A 19,381-nucleotide genomic window follows, 5' to 3' on the forward strand; every position below is an offset into this window, starting at 1 on the left:
ACAGGGGAAAGGTCTCTTTAAAATCTACCCTATACTTCTGAGTATAGCCCTTAGCTACAAGTCTAGATTTAAATCTTTCAATAGACCCATCTACCTTTAGCTTGACATTAAATACCCACTTGCAGCCTATAGCCTTTTTTCCAATAGGTAATTTGACCATAGTCCATGTATCATTAGCCATGAGAGCCTGTATCTCCTTATGCATGGCAGCAACCCACTCAGGGGACTGAGAAGCTTCAAGGTAGTTTGTAGGTTGTGAAACTTGACAAACAAAGGAGATCAAAGCTTTGTGAGGGGAAGGAATGTCATCAAAGAAAACCAGATTGCACCAATGATGTGCAGCAGCAGTCACATGGCAGCAGCAGTCACATAGTTTTTCATCCAGAAAGGAGGCTGAATAGGTCTAGTGGAATGTCTCACATGAACAGGAATGTCTGGCTGAGTTGGTTGGGGAGTGGTATGTGATTGAGGATGTGTTTGAGGTGGGGTTTGTGTTTGAGGTGGGGTATGTGTTCGAGCTTGAGGTGTTTGTGTTTGTGGTGAATCAGGAAAGAAAGATAGAATTGTCTGGTTTAGGGGTTCAGGAACATTAAAATGTGACTAAAAAATGAAGGGTGTGCTAGCTGGGAGAAATATGGGATTAGGTGTTGTGCTGGAAGAAGAAAAATGATATGAAAGGTGTTTTTCATGGAAAATTGTATCCCTAGAAATGAATACTTTCTTAGATTCCAGATCAAACAACTTATATGCCTTTTGACCAAGAAGGTAACCAATGAGAACACATGGTGTAGCTCTAGGATCAAATTTAGATATGCGAGTTTTGACTGTGGAAGCATAGCATAGGCAGTCAAAGACTCTCAAATGATCAATAATTGGTTTTGTTCCAAACAACATCTCATAAGGACTCACAAAACCAATAGAGCTTAAGGGCATCCTATTTATGAGGTGGGTACAAGCCAATAAACACTCACCCCATAGGTATGTAGGGACCTTAGATTGAAAAAATAGAGCCCTGGCATCAACAATAGTTAAGAACAAGCTAAAACCATCATGAGTCAATAGTTTGTAAGGACCCCAAGTATCAATATATGTAGCAATTCAAAACAAGCAGTAGTTTTAATGCTACTATGAGGAAAAAAAGCCTAGGCTGTCTAGCTTTAGGACAGATTTGACAGAAGCTATCATGATCTATATTAGAAGAAAAAACAGGCTTAACATAGTGTAGCTTATTGAAAGGCGTATGACCTAACCTTAAGTGCCACAATTTGGCTTCCTCTGCACTGGAAACTTAAATAGAACCAACCTTAGGGGACATATTATTCTACAAGACTGCACCTCCATCATCCAAAGCATATAATCCAGATTCCAGCTTACCAAGAACAGTTGAGCAATTCTAGACTGGATCCTGGATTACACAAGTGTCATGTGTGAACTTAATGTCACACCTAAGATCCTTGCATAACTTGTGAGTTGAAATTAGATTGAATTGAAATCCAGGATCATGTAAAACATTTTTCAACTCAATGCCATTTGGAAACCTCACATTTTCAATATTCTCAACAACTACTTGTTTACCATCAGCCACATTAATAGTGTTTGGATACTTAGTGTACTTATGATAAGTATCAAACAAATCCAAAGAGGAACACATGTGGTCTGTTGCACCACTATTAACAATCCATTTAGTATTGAAACAAGTCAATAAACAAGTACCTGCAACATGTGCTGAAGCTGCAAATTGCATCATATTCTGCACAGTTGAGGAATTGTTGTTGCTACCTCCTACTTGCTGATCATCTTGATTCACCAGTCCTAGAAACTGACTATACTGTCCCATAGAAATATGTGCAGGCTCAGTGCTATCTGCATCTCCAAGATCATCATCTCCATACACTATTGTTGCAATCTTCTTCCCTTTAAATTTGTTCTGACATAACCATTGTGGTTGTCTATGTTGATGATATCATCCTCACTAGGACTGATACTACTGTCATCCTTGATTTGAAGTCTCATTTACATAATACTTTCAGTATCAAAGACTTGGGCAAGTTGAATTTCTTTCTTGGCACTGAAGTTTGTCATATTGCTCAAGGTATTGTTCTTACATAAAGGAAATTCGCTAAAGAGCTTCTTCGAGACTGCAATTTGGATGTGTCCAAGACTGCTAAGACACCTCTTCCTACTGGTTACAAGCTTGTTTCTAATGAGGGATCTTTCTTCGCAGATCCTGCTCTTTACAGGTGCCTGGTTGGAAAACTTAACTTCCTTACTCATACTAAGCTTGACATTTCTTTTGCTGTTCAGACTTTGAGTCAATTCTTACAGCAACCTAGGGAGCATCACTTTCAGGTACTGCATCATCTTTTGAGATACATAGCTGGGACAATTGGTCAAGGAATTTTGCTTCAGGCATCAAAACAGCTCACTCTACAAGCTTATTCAGATTCAGACTAGGGTGCTTGTCCTAATACTAGGAAGTCTTTCTCAAGATATTTAATGCTTCTTGGCAATTATCCTGTTTCTTAGAAGTCAAAGAAACAAGGTACTCCTCCAAATCTTCATCTGAGGCTAAGTATAGGGAAATGGCAGTTGTTGCCTCTGAAATCTGCTGGTTGGTGAGATTACTGCAGGAGTTAGGTCTCTCAGATTTGTTGTCTGTGAGATTGAATTGTGATAATCAGACTGCTATACACATTGGGAAAAACCCTGTGTTTCATGAAAGAACAAAGCATATCAAAATCGATTGCCACTTCACCAGAGAAAAGCTCCTTGAAGGTCTCTTAGAGCTCTCTTTTGTGCCTAGTCAGGATCAGATGGCGGACTTGCTCACTAAGAATTTGCCTGCTCACCAGCACAATGCTCTCAGTGTCAAGTTTGGTATGATTGATTCTCAATCACCCTGCGGCTTGAGGGGGGGTATTGCATCATCTAGTTCTCCACGTCAGCAGTCCAGCTCAGCAAGTTTGTTATAACAAACTTTAGAAGTTGTTATTTCCAATTGGCATTTTATTTTTCTTCATATTAGTATTAATTACCGGCTGCTGTATCAGTTGAGTATTCATTCAATGCCATAACAATTAATCTCTTTCTCTCTCTAAATTCTCTCTTCATCTCTCTAGAATCTTCTTTTCCTTTGTATAAATCTGAAGCTCTATTTCATCTATCAATGAAGTTGTTCTATTTTCTTTATTTTGTGGGATTTCTATATTTTCCATCACTTTCTCTCTCTATCTCTTTAATAATTACCAATTATTTTTTTTTCTCTTTATCTCTCTCTAACTCCACATGCACTTGTACTTTCCAATCATGGGTTTTAAGGAATCTCTAAGTTCCTTAATTCCCGTGTAATTTTAAAAGTAGACATCTCATTAAGGGACAGAGGGAGTAATAAACTAGAGGTGAAAGTTTTTCAATAGATTTCAATATGGTCATTTTAGAAATAGATGTCCAAAGCCGAAAGCTTTTGCTTGAAAATCGGATTAGTCGATTTTCAACAAGAGCTGAAACATCAACTAAATTTTACAAATTTGACAACAAATTAGTTTTGAGAAAATTTGGGTTAGTCGGTTTCAGCTTTTGAAAATGATGATTTTTCCAAATTTAGAGGAAAATAAATTGGAAGACTATCAATTGCACGATATTAAAAGTTTATCTATTTACTATTTTTGTATAATCATACATAATTTGTAATTTTATAGTAATAATTTTTTATATGCATGTTTTGTTATTTTTTATTTCACCATAATTATACTTTATTAGGTTATTTCTCGTGCCATACACGGTAATTTTCAATATCCATTATTTATATCATTATAATTAGTTTTTTATAAACAACAAAAAAAAAAAAAAAAAAAAAAATCTAAAAATTTAGGTGACAAATTTTGTTCAAAATAAAGGATTACAAAAAATACACTAGATATAAAATGAGGTAGAAAATGATCAAAATAATGTTAAGAATGTTTTTATTATAGCTATATAAATATTTGTGTTAAAGATATGTCAAATCTTTTTTATTTTAAATAATTATATTGTACTTCCTCCGTTTTTATTTAGTTGCAACACACCCCTTTGGCACGCATGTTAAGGAAGATATTAGACTAGGTAAACGGATAAATTAATTTACAAAATTTTAACACCTATAAGAAGAAAGGGATAATTTGCTACGGTTTAAATTTCATAGCTTAATTCATTCGTTTACTTAGTTTAATCACCTCATCGATAAGCGTAATAAAGGTGTATTGCAAGTATAAAAAAACAGAGGAAGTATAAGATTAGGGAATTATTTTTGTATAAGATTTTGTTCTTTAATAGAATTTTATTTAGCAAGAAATAATAATAATAATAAAATAATAATAATAATAATAATAATAATAATAATAATAATAATAATAATAATAATAATAATAATAATAAATCAAGGACACACTACGAGATGACACATGTCATTGCTAGTGTGTCTTTTAGTATATATTATTGATTATTGATGATTATTGATTATTGATTGATTAATCAATACATCTTATGTGCAATCAAGCCCTAGAGTAGATAGTTTTGGATGACTTGTATAAGATTAATTTTAATGTATAAACAAATAATTAAGTGTTCACCTTCAATATAGAATTTTATGTTTAATTTTAACCAACATCTTAGTAATTCATCCCAATGGTCAATTTCAATTAACTTTGTGTTGTAAGATAATTGAAATTAATTAACATTGTCATTTGAATTAAAATAAAGTTTTTTTTTTTATACAATTTCATTAGTGACTCCTATCCTAGCCCATTTTATGTCCCATTTTGGCAAATCAGGTGAAACTTAGCTTGTTGCTATGCAATGCAACATCTTAAGCCAAAACTCATTCACATGTGCAGTCGATAATGCTAATAGAACATCACTGCATGAGCTTGTCTTGAATGTTATTCGAAGTATTAAATACTTCTATTGAGTTAGCTAGCTAGACTTGTTAAATTAAATAATGTTCAAACAATAAAACTCACTACAATATAGGACTACTGCAATGCTTCTTGAACCTATGATTATAAAAACGTTTAAACGCTTATCATTCATTCTATGGAGTATTGATCATCTCTTAAGTGTATTTCATATGTTTTGAATTAATGAGAACAAATTCGTAATTTGGTTTTTCCAAAATAATGGTTAAACTTGCTCTTTTTTTTCTACTTTTAGAGTATATGATCCACATTGCTATTTACTTGTATTTCTTTCAACTCTTGTTTCTTGCAAAACTTCACTTTATTGTATTACTCCCTAGTCCCTCCATCTTTTTAATAAGAGCTCTATTTTTCATTGGTCATTTTTTTTTAATAAGTGTTGCATTCCTACATTTGAAAAGCTGTAACAATATGGGATCCTCACCCCCAAGTGCCGAAGTTGGGAGATTCAACTTTGTAACTTCAAGGTTACGATGAAGTATGTACGTAGTATTATATTTCGTAATTAGATACAGTAAAAAAAATTAAAAAATAAGGGTACTTCTACTGAGTATTTACATTGTTATTGAGTGCATAAAATGATAAAGGGAACACAATAAACATAGGGCTGACAATCCCTGACCCGACCAGAACCCGACCCGAAGTTACTGAGAGGAATCCGAACCCGAACCCGAACAACTCGAATTTGACCCAAATTTCATATTTCATAATAATATTATGTTTTACACTATTTTTTATAGTTTCTAAGCATAACCCGAATTCGACCCGAACCTGACCCGCTAACCCGAATTGCCACCCCTAAATAAATAGATCATTATTCTTTACTTCATTTTAGATCATTTATTTAAAAAAAAAAAGACATTTCAAGAACTATTTCACTATTGTGACTTTGTATAAATAAAAATTAGAAACATCCATAACCAGAAAAAACATTACTGTATGAAAATTTGTCGTGGAAATTAAATTGGAAGTAATTAATTATACTAAACCCAAATGGTACTTTATGTTTACACTTGTTTAGGATAAAAAGAGTGAAAATTAAGTATGACTTATTTTGGCATTACATTGCATGGTCTGAAATTTGCTGACAAAATTACTGTAGAATAGCATAGCATAGCTAAACAAATTAAAAGGCGTAGTAATAGTTTCTCTTCTCGTGTGTAACATTAATTAAAATGTTCAGCCTATAAAGAAGGTTTTACATACTTTTTGGTAAGATATCTTAATTTAATAATATGACAGTCATTAATTTCTACTGCAAAAATATTTATGAGTAATTTGCTCAATATTATAGGCCGTTGCCTTAGCTTTTTCTGACACAACTACAGTTGTTACACGTACGTACATACGTACTGTAACTGACGTTCTTAGGGGGTTAGTTAAAGCTTACAAAAGGTGGAGTAACTTTCAATTCTAAAGATATTACTATTCAAAATCTTGCCTAATGCATGAAATTAACATGTTTACACAAGCTCCTCACTTCATGTACCGATACGAATAGGGTGTGGTGCCTTTCTTACACCATTGTGGCACACCTACGTACTTGTATACTCTTTTTTTTTTTTTTTAATCCTTTTTTAGTTAATGGTAACAATAGGATTATAAGGGAAATTACACCGGGTATTTGTCAGTTTCTAATACTCCGTAATTAGAGTTTTCAATGATTCTAATAACACTTGCTGATATAAAATTGTATTTAGATGCTATTGTTTAATACCAACAAAGAGATCTAATGACACAAACAAAACATTTGTCTTTGTTTGGTATTAATGAAGAAGTATCAGTGGCGGATCTAGCGGGGGTTCAGGGGGTTCAACTGAACCCCGTTAGATCCGGGGAAAAAATGAAAATATTATTTCTTAAAAAAAAAAATCCGAAAAACTATATAAATATCATTCAGAACAAAAATATTAGATGAGATGAGGCGCAGCTGAGTTGGAAAGGGTATTAATTTTCGGACAGAAGGTCCCAGGTCCGAGGGTCATCAAGCGCATATTTTGAGTTTTTTTTTTCTTATTAATCTTCTCCTTTTCCCTACTCCTCACTTCCTCAGTTAATCAGTTTCTCTGCTGGCTGCGTCGGCAGGATAGCTTCTCTTCTCTTTTTTTTTTTTTCTTCAATTTCTTTAATGTTTTATACTTGTTTAAATTGCAGATTACTAGATTGTTAATCTTTTTTTCTTTTAAGTGTTAATTTGTTAATTGTTGTACTGTCATATGTTTAACTCTGTTTTAAAATTTTTAAAACTCTTTTTTTTTTTTTTTTTGGTGTTTAGAGAGCCACAAGGACGGGTGATGAGAATCGATCCCAAAATCTCTTGTAAAAAAAAAATAGAATTTTAGTGGCTTGATACCATGTCAGGAATTGAATTTCCTTAGTTTGTATTACTGTAGAGAAGCGTATATATACAAGTAAATCGGGCTTATAAACATATATGGCCCACAGAGCTAACTATACAATACACTACTAAAATACACGGCATAACATCTTGGAACCGGGAGGGGAGCTCTAACCACTTGAGCTATCCCTCACTCTCTCTAAATCTATTTATTAATTGTTACTTGTTTAAATTGTTAATTTTGTTACTTGTTTAGTTGATTGATTAATGAACTGAATTATTGTCAATTGTATATTGTTAATCTAATAATGAATAATCTATTTTGAGTTTTTCAATTTCTTAATTGTTAATAGGTTGATTGTTTTGTTGTATTGTTAACTATTAAATGGGCAGTAGAGTACTGTGAGTCATTTTTATTTTGCATTTTATTGGAATTTAGACTTATTTTGTTGTGTACTTGTGTATTGTTATTCATTTGAACACTCTATTTTATACTTGAATTTCCGATTTATATCCGTGCATTCGAACATCGGGTTTTTAATGAAGTTCGACCCCCTGGGTGCAATTTCTAGATCCGCCACTGAGAAGTATTTTGGTATAACAATAATACCATCTAAGCACAAATTAATATCAACAAAGCATTACCCCGTATTAAAGTCATTTATGACTCTAATTATTATAGGCTTTAAAATACAAAAATTTTACTTTGTTTATTTTATTGTACAGAAAACTATATCAATAGATGCTTCATAATATATTGTCTTTTTTATTATATACGAGTACAGTTTTTAAGATATATCTTTGAACGTCAACATTAATGTCTTAAATTACTTATAAAAAAATTGATATTACAAAACTACACATTGAGACATATTTAATGATATTATATACATGGAATATTTGATCAATATTTTATGTTGGATTGAAAAAAAACATTTCAAAAGGAAAATATTATAATTAAAATATGTCAATCAAAAAAAAAAAAAAAAAAAAAAAAAAAAACCTTTCCTTTTTAATTGAGAGTTGAGACATATGCCTTCATTTCATTAATAAGTTAAGCACACTCTAGAGTCTAGCCTTTCGCGCTTGTTAAAGTAAAATTAATTCTTAATCAAATGAGTACTCTGTAAGTCCGTAAGTATCATTTGTTGGATTGATTTAAAGTACATAGTTATCTATTTCTTAGGTTCATGTGTTAGATAGTGGCATATTATGTTCCTAAATAATATAGTAGAATGTTGTGTTGGTTTTATTAAGGGTATGTTCTTTTCAGATTATTTTCACTTTATTTCAGTTTAGTTCAGCTATAATAAGTTCAATTCAGTTCTTAATTTCCTTCTCTCATAAAAAATTCAGTTCAGCTCCAATAAGTTCAGTTCAGTTCAGCTCAGCTCCAATAAATCCAGTACAGTTCAATTCAGCTCTGTTCAATCAATCAGAACAGGCCCTAAGTTGTTGAGTTAGTGGTGTGTGTGAGACCATGTTACATTGTTACCCACTTAGTTTGTTAGTTGCTATTTTATACTTACCTCCTTTTTTTTTTTTTTAGTTGACACATATTCATTTTTAAGAAGTTTTTTTTTTTAGTTAACACGTTTCCTTTAAAGGTAAGTTTTTTCCTTTGCATTTACTACCTATCCCACTTTATCATTCTCTTTCACTATCTCTTTTTTCCTTAATATGTGTGTCTAAATTAAACGTGTCAACTAAATAGAAACAGAGAAAGTAGCTTGTTAGTGTCATTATATAAGTCTATTTATATGGCTAAGTATTTTCAGTTGCTTAGGTAATGCAATCCGATTGATAAAATATTTATCTCTTATCGATCATCTTTTTTTATGGTTTCTACATCATTCTCTACCGTTCACTCTTTATATGGCTTAGTATTTTCAGTTGCTTAGGTAATGCAATCAGTTGCTTAGGTAATGAAGGTTTTTTCCATGTTCTACTATAGGCCAATACATACGCCTAAAGCGGCCTATAAATGGCGACTCACATCAGAAAAGGGTTCCATGACCATAACCATATTGAGACAAGCAGTGATGTGAAGTGACAATGCAGTGATCAATCTGATCATCCCTATTTAACGGCTGTGATCACTCGTGTATTAGCCATGCTCTCACTGTACCACATGGATCTTAGATCATAGGGAATCTCATTAGTTATAAACTGTACTGTTCACCACCTTTTCATGTTATCCACATTTAACTCAATGTATTGTGTTTCCATCAACGGCTAATCATCAAGTAATCATGCATCTAATTATTAATTTCCCATAAGTTAAGATGTACGTGTTGTTTCAATAAAAATAAGTTTAATTAAGTAAAAAAATAAAGTTTTAATTAGTAAAAATCTATAGAAAATTCTACACTATGGTATTTAGTTTTGCATTTTTTATGTTTGGTGGAAATTATGCATTGAAAATCTTGTTAAAAGATTAATGAGACAAACAAAAAAATGTATACCGATAATACAATCTATTTGCTTACTCGTATTATTTTAAACCAAAACAAAAATCCTACTTTTGTCTAAAAGTTTGTTCTTAGACACCTAGTCCTATGGAACAATTTTTTTTTTTTTTTTTGAACAAAGGTAGATTAATGCTTTAATAAGAAGAAGACAAATTGTCCATAAGTATATATAGGAAAATTTCACTCGTATAATGGTTTTCCTGTATTTATTCAGCACCAAAAACTTTGCTCCTATCCCTATGGAACACTCATCTAGCACAATGATGAGCAACAAAAAACGTTGTTCCTAATCCTATGAAATATTCAGAAGTAGGGATGTCAGTAGGGCGGGTCAAATAGGAGACCTGTTCTATCCCCGTCCAAGTAGGGCGAGATGGATCTTGGTTTGGCTGGTGGTGGAGCGGGGATGAGGATAAAAATCATACCCGCTATGGGTGATGAGGCGGGGGTGGATTTTACGTTGTACCCGCCCCATTCCCGTCCCGCCCCACCCGCCACACTTCGTACCCGTCTCATCCCTATTTCACATCCACATCTATATATTTTTAAAAACAAAATTTTATAATATTTTATTAAAAAAATGTAAAATAAAATACTACCTCCATTAACAATTATCTGCAACTTTGAGGAGAGGAACGGACTCCAATGCAAAACTTCTTAATAGTGCTTAACAAAAAGTAAGGGTATGTCATTAATAGTTAATCAATCCAAATCTTAAAAAAAAAAAAAAAAAAAAAAAAAGCGTCCCAACCATCGAAACCCACCAACAGAACCACCACCTCCACGAACACACACCGAAACCCAGATCGACGACCACCCTCCAAAACCCACCGATGGAACCACCAAAACCCACCCACCAGAACCCAAAACCTAAATCCACGATCACCCACCCAAACCCACACACCAAAAACAACCACCCACCGAAAACGACCATCTACGAAAACCACCCACCAAGAACGACCGCCCACCGAAAACGACCAACCCACTAGAAACTAAACCCCCAACTAGAACCCAGAACCACGACCCACCCCAATTCGAACCCAAAACCACCTAAGAAACCGCCACACCCACCGAATACCAATCCAACCCACTGACAACAGCCTACGTCGTCTTCTTCTTCTTCGTACCAGATCTGGAATGAGTTTGAAGGAGGAGGGAAAGGTAATGAGGAAGATGAAGAAGGTGAAAAATTAGGGTATGGATGTGGAGAAATTGGATGATTTTGAACTAGTTTAGTTGATTTCAATGAGTTATTGGGGGAGATGAATTAAATTTGATAGGAGTAGTTAGATTAATTAGGTTAGATTAGTAATTAATTAATTATGTTTTTAAGAATGTAATTGATGTTATAAAGTTTTAAGTAAGGGCATTTTTGTAATTTTGATAATTTTTTTACTAAATATGGAAAGGTTTGGAAATGTTGCACATAATGTTTAGCATCCATTTTTGGTAAAAGTTGCAGATAATTGTTAACGGAGGTAGTAGTAGATATAATAATTTGTAATACACTAATATTATAACTAAAAAAAGTGTGTAATATTAATAATAAACTTTTTTTTTTTGTAATCTATATTAATTATGTTGGATTGTGTATTGGAAGATGGGAATTAGGCGGATCTTAGGTGAGGATTAAATGGGGATGGATATCCAAGTTAGGGGTAGGGCGGAGATGATTTTGGAATTGTACCCGCCAAGGCGGGGATGGGGATGAAAATTTTAGGTGGGGATGGGGATAGGAAGACCAATATCTGCCCTGCCCTGCCCCGCCTTATTGACATCCCTACTCAAAAGAAGGGAAAAAAACACAAACACGTACAGGTAGTATATAGTTTTTTATTTATTTATTTATTTTTTTTTATGAAGTGATGCATTTATTTATAAATCATAAAACTAATATATAAAGCTAAACTTTTAGCCAAGTTACAAGAAAATAACACTCTGCGTTCCAACTTTTCGCCAAGTATCACGCAACGTAGGCAATAATTCAATAGTAGGTTGACAGGTAGAATTTATTTGAATATATTTTTCATGAATAAAAAAGTTAGCTTTTTAATTAGGATCAAAACTTGGATAAATTTTGTAGGATAAAAATAAAAAATAAAAATAAAAAAAAGAAGAAGAAGTTAGTTTAGACTTTTATTTTCAATAAATTTTGGATAGATTTGTAGGATAAAATGATAAATTTGTTGGTTTAGAGTTTTATTTCCGATCAAATACCGGTATTTCACAAGTACAAAATAAACTATAAGTTTAACCAATCCACGAGACAGTGACACTTAGCGTTTCAACTTTTCACCAAAGTTGTGCCACGCAGACAATAATTAAATACTTTATCATATAAATTTATTTTTATATCATAATTTTTTTTTTAGAGTGAAGATAATTGTTCAAAACGTGCAACATTCATTTATAATATACTCTAATCGGTTGAAATAAAACACTTCACAATCTTATATGTTTTTATTATTGTTTGTAAACCTATTAATCGGGTCGAGTCATGGGTTATTTCGGGTCGGGTCACTTCAGGGTACGGGTCAAGAATTGTTATAAAACCACATCTATTCCTTACTAATTTTGTATCAATGATACATTTTTAAAAATTGGTACATATATAGTTAAAAAAAAATTATCTTAAAATTAAATAAACAACCGTGCATCTCATGGGGAACTAAACTAGTAACAAAATAAGACAAGTATTAATCTTTCCGTTTTGTTAAAGCATTATACTTTCCTTTGTGAATGTTTTTTTTTTTCCCCTTCTTCCATGGTCTTTAGTTTGCGCTCAAACTCACTCCTTATTTGTTTTTTAATTAATTCTTTCCCACTCACGTCATATATGTACTCCGTATATCTTTTTATATTCAAGTTAAATTAATTGGCCTAAAATTATGTGATGTTCAAAGTATAACACTGAAAAAAAAATAAAGGGAAATTTTCAATGGTAGCCCCCTGTTTTTGCTTATTTTCAATAGTAGCCAATTTTTTTTTTTCGATTATCTTTGGTAGCCCTAAACTTTCATTATTTCACAACCGTGACCTTAATGATATTTCCGTTAATTCTAACTTAGGGCCTGTTCATATTTACTTAATTTCAGTTCAGTTCAGCTCCAATCAGTTCAATTCAGTTCAGTTCCAATCAGTTCAGTTCAGTTCAGTTCAGCTCTTAATTTCCCTCTCACATAAAATATTCATTTCAGCTCAATTCAGTTCAGTTCAGTTCAGTTCCAATCAGTTTAGTTCAGTTCAGCTCCAATCAGTTCAGTTCAGTTCAGCTCACTTCAGTAAATATGAACAAGCCCTTACTACTCAACTAAGGTTAAACTATTCAAAAAAAATGTTAACTATTTTAATTTTTTTAAAAAATTATTAAGAAAATAAAATACCCATTCCCCAACCAGCCCCTTGACCTCCATTGACAAGCATCCAAGGAACCACCTACCGACCAGAATCCCGCTGGCCACCGTTGACCAACATCCCCAATCCCTCTGTCCACCTTTGACTAACAACCCCTCCTGCCGGCAATCCAAATCAAACCCCACAATGTTTCCCCTAACCCCAACCCTTTCTCTCTCCCCAAACCTCGACCCCGACCCCGACCCCAATAACGTGGCTAGGCACTTTGCCTGGCTACGCCGCTAGTCGTTGCTGCGGCTAGGCAGGGTGCTCAGTCAATCTGCTACGACGATTAGACTTGTAGGGGCAGCAAGTCGGCAAATTTAAGGGAGGGGCAGGGGGGCTGCTGCCATGGTCGGGCTTTAGCATAGATGCGGTAGTTGGATACTGCATCAAGCCATCAATTGGTCGCGGTTGTGGCTGGGCTTTGGCCTGGTTACAGCGAGCGTCGGCGGCTACCTGCCTGCCTGTTGTGGTATTGTTAGGGATAGATAGAAGATAGGGGTAGTGGTTGGTTTGTTGTCGTGGGGGTTTTGGGGTTGGGTGGTGGCAGGTTGGCAGCCATGAAAGAAGGGAAGCTAAGGAAAGAGAATGGTTGAATAGAGACAAAAAATTAAAACTTGACCATGGTTAAAGTTAACGGTTTTAGGCTTAATAAGGTTAAGGATGTAAGTTTTTAATAGTAGAGGGCTACCAAAGATAATCGAAAAAAAAATTGGTTACTATTGGAAATAAGCAAAAATAGGGGGCTACCATTGAGAACTTCCCAAAAATAAAAAAAAAATAGGAGTGTACTTTCGAAATATACACTCATATTTATTACAGAGTACATTTTTTAATTTTTATACTTTGTTAAATTAATTTAACACTCAAGGCCTCAAGCTACATATATAACGAGATAGTTCAATACTCCGTAATACTGTGGGTTGATTATAAAGTAACTATTGTAGTATAAATTTTTTTCAATAAAATAAGAAACATAGAGTGAAGCAAAAAACCTGAAAAACACAATGGGGTGAGGATGGAGCTAATATAAAGCTGCCAACAGGCCACAGATGTGGCTGTGCAGACTTTGAGAGATAGATGGAAGCCGACCGTTGACCATTTTCATTAAAACAAATTTTAAAATCTAACTCAATTCAGCATCTGCCACTTTATTTTACTGTATTTAATTTACCTTCACCTTCAGAAAATACCATTTCCAATGAATTTATTTATATATTCAGCCTACTATACACAAAAATAACCTCCTTTCTCAATTCATATCATATCATATCCCCTTGAAAATTAGCAAGGGATCTTTTGCTTCATTTCTTCATTTCATTTTCAAACGAGTAACAAAAGAGGGGTGGTTCACTGACTCAGTGAGTCACACCGAGTCAATCATTTAATCTTTTTAATCCCAAGATTCTTCCTTCTATTTTGTCTTCTATGTTGGCATCATCATCAGATCCACTTTTTTCCTCTCCTATAAACTACATTAACAACTTTTTTTTTTTTTTTTTTTTTTTCTTTCTTTCCTTAACCAAAATTTAACACAAAAACAAAAGTTATTATGGGAACTGGTTGGAGAAAAGCCTTCTGTTCAACAATCCCAAAAGATAGAGAAAAAGAAAGACCTACTCATCGCCATCATCGTAACAACAATGAAGTTGTTGATGTTCATCCAATTCCTATTCCTACTCCCAAAACCTCTAAATTAAGTTTATTTTCTAGTATTAGCAACCCTTCTACTCCTAGATTACGCGTTCGAACCTCATCATCAACCACCGTTGACAACACCGCATCCACAACAGCTGGTAACACCAACAATGGTGGTAGTAAGAGTCTCGGCCCGAGTCCGAAGGTCCAATGCAAGTTGGGGTCTAACCCTTCTTCTCCTCGCTCTCCTTTCGCTATGCTTAAGAACACTCTCCGCCTTACAAAGGTAATTGACGAATGATGTACAAAATTATATATACGATTGCATGAGATGAACAAATTTAGTTATTAATTTTTTGTTTTTGTTTTGGGGATTGCAGAATGGATGTGGATTGTGTATGCAGAGTGTAAAAGCAGGACAAGGGATGGCAATTTACACGGCGGAATGCTCACACGCATTTCATTTCCCATGTATAGCTGCCCATGTGAGGAAGCAAGGTTCCTTGATCTGTCCAGTATGTAATATCACATGGAAAGATGTCCCTCTTCTCTCTTTCCACAAGAACAACCCTTCCGAGGCGGAACAGATTGTCGATAAGAAAACCATCACCACCACCACTGCTAAATCCTCTGCCATGAGCGCTCCCGCTACGCCAACCGGGAGCGCCAGGATTCATTTCGAGGATAAGCGAGTACAATCACTCAAGAGATCATCAGACAGACCATACAACGACGACGAGCCGCTTTTATCTCCTCGGTTCAACCCAATTCCAGAAGCTGAAGAAACAGAGGATTCCGAAGAATTCCAAGGCTTCTTTGTTACCCCGAAGAAACCACCTGTTGCTAACAACACTAAATCATCCTCAATTGATCCTTACAACTCAGTTGACAAGAAGGCACCACGAAATGTAGAAGTGAAATTGTTGCCGGAGGCTGCGGTTGTTTCGGGGTCTCGGACTCACGAGACGTACGCGGTGGCGTTGCGAGTAAAAGCGCCTCCGACTCCGGAGGCGATTTTATCTCCAACCCACCGCGCACCAATTGACCTCGTTACGGTCCTTGATGTTAGTGGCAGTATGACAGGGCCTAAGCTCCAAATGCTGAAGCGTGCCATGCGACTTGTCATCTCCTCGTTGAGCTCAGCCGATCGATTAGCCATTGTTGCGTTTTCCTCCGCGCCTCAGCGACTGCTGCCGCTGCGAAGAATGACTTCGCAGGGGCAGAAATCTGCGCGCAAAATTATCGACCACCTTAGTTGTGGCCAAGGAACATCCGTTGGAGAAGCGTTAAAAAAAGCGTCAAAAGTTTTAGAGGATCGGAGAGAGAAAAACCCGGTTTGTAGTATCATTCTTTTATCCGACGGTCAAGATGATCCGCCAAGTTCAAATCAACGGCAGAGAGCCTCTCAAATGTCGTCGACCCGGTTTGCTCATATTGAGATCCCGGTTCATCCTTCCGGGTTCGGGTTTCGAACTCCTGAACCGAAACAAGACGCGTTTGCGAAATGTGTGGGTGGTTTGTTAAGTGTTGTGGTTCAGGATTTACGGGTTCAACTCGGGTTTTCTTCGGGTTCGGCTTCGGCCGAGATAATGGCGGTTTATTCGTGTAATGGTAGGCCGAGTTTAATGAGCTCTGACTCGGCTCGGCTTGGGGACTTGTACGCCGAAGAGGAGAGAGAATTGTTGATAGAACTGAAGGTGCCTATGTCAGCGATTGGGTCCCACCATGTGATGTCTGTGCGTTGCAGTTATAAAGATCCGGTGACTCAAGAGGTCATGTATGGGAGGGAGCGGGCCCTACTGGTCCCGCGACCCCACGCAATCCGATCCTCTGACCCGAGGATCCAACGGCTACGGAACCTTTTTATATACACCCGAGCCGTAGCTGAGTCAAGGCGGCTAGTTGAGCACTACGATTTTAATAGTGCTCACCACCTCCTCACCTCGGCTCGTGCCTTGGTGTTACAATCCTCAGCTAACGGGTTAACCTCAGCCGAGGAGTACGCTAGAGGGTTAGAGTGTGAATTGGGGCATGTGCACTGGAGGAGGCAGTATCAAGTACAAAAGGAGCAAGAAGCAGCTAATGTGGCCCAGCAAATGGTGGATGAAAATGGTGATCCGCTTACGCCGACGTCGGCTTGGCGAGCGGCTGAGCAGCTGGCTAAGATGGCTAAAATGAAGAAGTCCTTAAACCGGTCTGTTAGTGATTTACACGGCTTTGAAAATGCCCGGTTTTAAATTTTATCTTTTTTTTCTTTTAATTTTATTTTATAAAGTAAAAAAAAAAATTAAATGAGAAAAAGAAAAAAGAGGGGGTGGTGGGCACATGATGAGAGAGAGACAAAGGAAGTACCCGACGGCGCGGGCCTTTATTCAGCAGAAAGAGACGAAGGCCCACAGTAGAATCATTTGGATTTTGGGCCTTTTTAAAAGGAGTTGAGGGGACCTTACCTTGTCTCTTTTGTTTTTTTCTTTTTCCTTTTTTTTTTTTTTTTGGTTTTGGAATTTCTAAGGTTTAGTAGAAGGTGAAAAGATAATCCAATTTGTAATGAGTACATTCATTTTTACTCATCAATGAAAGGATAGTTGTAAATTCAATGATGGAAGCCTTTTCTTTAATTATTATTTAACTTTTGGTTGAAAAACTGAAAACATTGTGGATACAGACGCTTTACATTGTCATTGGACGTAAAACATATTTCATATTCTGATATTCCTCTTATTGTACTCCATTTGCCTCTAAAAGTTTTAGTTTGAATGGTGATTAATTTCATAAAAAAAAGTCAAATAAGAATCGTATGATAAGAACTTATGAAGGGAGTACTTTATATAAATAGACTTATTAAACACATCAAATGGGTTATTTAAAGTCAACTTAGTATTAGGTTGACTTTTATGTAATTTTGGGTGATTAAAAGACTAGTATTATACAAGGTATAAAACTACCAATTATTCTTTTATACGATATTAATTGTAAATGAGAATAATTTTTATTAGGCTTAATTTTGTCAAAAGATGTGATTTATTGATGATGAATGGTCTAATCAAGATTAATAATGTAAGGTATGATTGAGATGTTGCAATTTGTTGAAATTATTCATTACTCAAAACATTACACCGAAAGGGTGATGCCATAATAATAATAATAATAATAATAATAATAATTGAGGAATTATAAGCTACGTACAAGTCTACAACAATGGCATAGTGATGTAGGATCTCTTAATTAAATGCTCAGCAACCTTGCAACTTGCAGCACAACAAAGATGTACGGGCCATTTGTCTAATTCATATATAAGTTTTTACCATAAAGTTGATGATCAACAAAACATAAGCAAATTGATTAAACCTAGGAGCTGAAGGGACATTTCAGAATCATTAATTGAATAATTTAGTTAGCTGGTGCAAAAGAATGATTTTCACCCAGTTGCTTTAAATGCACTAGAAATTTTAAACTCTACCGTCTTTATTTTATTGCAACATTATTAAGTTAAACCTTCTTATTTTATAACTATTTATTTCGAATGTAAAAACTAAAAAGTACTAGTAGAATTGAACTTTTAAACTCCTTCCGTACGTCTTTATTTAATTACCACATTATTAATAAAATATAACTTGAAGGTTTTTTTATTAGGTCAACATACCAATACGAGTATTGCAAAGTAGTGAAGTACTTACTTTATGATTTTAATTGACATGGACTGCCAAGGTTGCGTGGCAAACCAAATGCTGCAACAATTTTGATGTATAGGAAGTATTTTATACGAAGTATATTCTTAGATTTTCAAATATTTTTTCCCCTTAAGTGTGAGTATTTTATACGAAGTATATTCTTAGAAAGCAAATAAAACTATACTTGTATTACGGCTAATACTTGATTATATTATAAAAATATGAGACATTGGGATGATGAAATTGTACATTAAACCTAGATTTAATTTTTTGTTACACAATGTGAAAGCAAAATGCTCCTATTTTTCAAAATAAAATGTACCCTAAAATAGTAAAATAAAGGGGTAAAGAGTCAACCCTTCAAATCTTCAATGCAAGGCATCCATATCTGCATCATGACCATTCAAACTTGCAAATGAATTAGATTGAAGTTTAAAGGAATATTTCTAAGCGTAAAATAAGCTCTTAATCCTTAGAGTAGTATAACTCATGAAACTTGTAAAGACTTGTGAATCATTTTGTTAAGGCAGACAGACAGTCCTTTCTAATTTTAATGAAACTCAATTTATAAGTAAAAAAAAAAAAAAAAACAAAACAAAAATGTCAAAATAGTTATTTAACAAGTTGTTCCCCAAAAAGCTAGCAACATAACTATTAACTTCAATTAACACTCTTCTTGCAAGATCTAATGGTATATGTAAGTTGAAACTAACTCAAAAATCCAGGTGTGGGTCAAAGGAAAGTTCTTATCTTGGGTTCCACTAGTTCAAAGACAAGTCACTTCAATGTAGAGTAATGAACGATACTCTTTCCCATTCTTTGTGATATCTTTAGACATCTACTGTAGAACTTGGTAATGAGCTTTTATAATTTATACCATATGCAATTAATTAACAATGACATAAATATATTACA

General features: G+C 34.6%; 1 protein-coding gene across 1 annotated transcript; it reads left to right on the forward strand.

Annotated features, from left to right (window-relative positions):
- The first annotated feature begins 14,456 nt into the window (after positions 1-14,456).
- LOC145590901 (E3 ubiquitin-protein ligase WAV3-like) lies at positions 14,457-17,658 on the forward strand. Its single transcript, XM_081647295.1, has 2 exons — positions 14,457-15,081; positions 15,176-17,658. The coding sequence occupies exons 1-2, from the start codon at positions 14,710-14,712 to the stop codon at positions 17,030-17,032; spliced, it is 2,229 nt and encodes a 742-aa protein (XP_081503421.1). The 5' UTR covers positions 14,457-14,709; the 3' UTR covers positions 17,033-17,658.
- Positions 17,659-19,381: the final 1,723 nt, after the last annotated feature.

The sequence above is a fragment of the Chenopodium album genome, chromosome 18 (assembly GCF_948465745.1).
Source record: "Chenopodium album chromosome 18, dcCheAlbu1.1, whole genome shotgun sequence".
Taxonomy (NCBI): Eukaryota; Viridiplantae; Streptophyta; class Magnoliopsida; order Caryophyllales; family Amaranthaceae; genus Chenopodium; species Chenopodium album.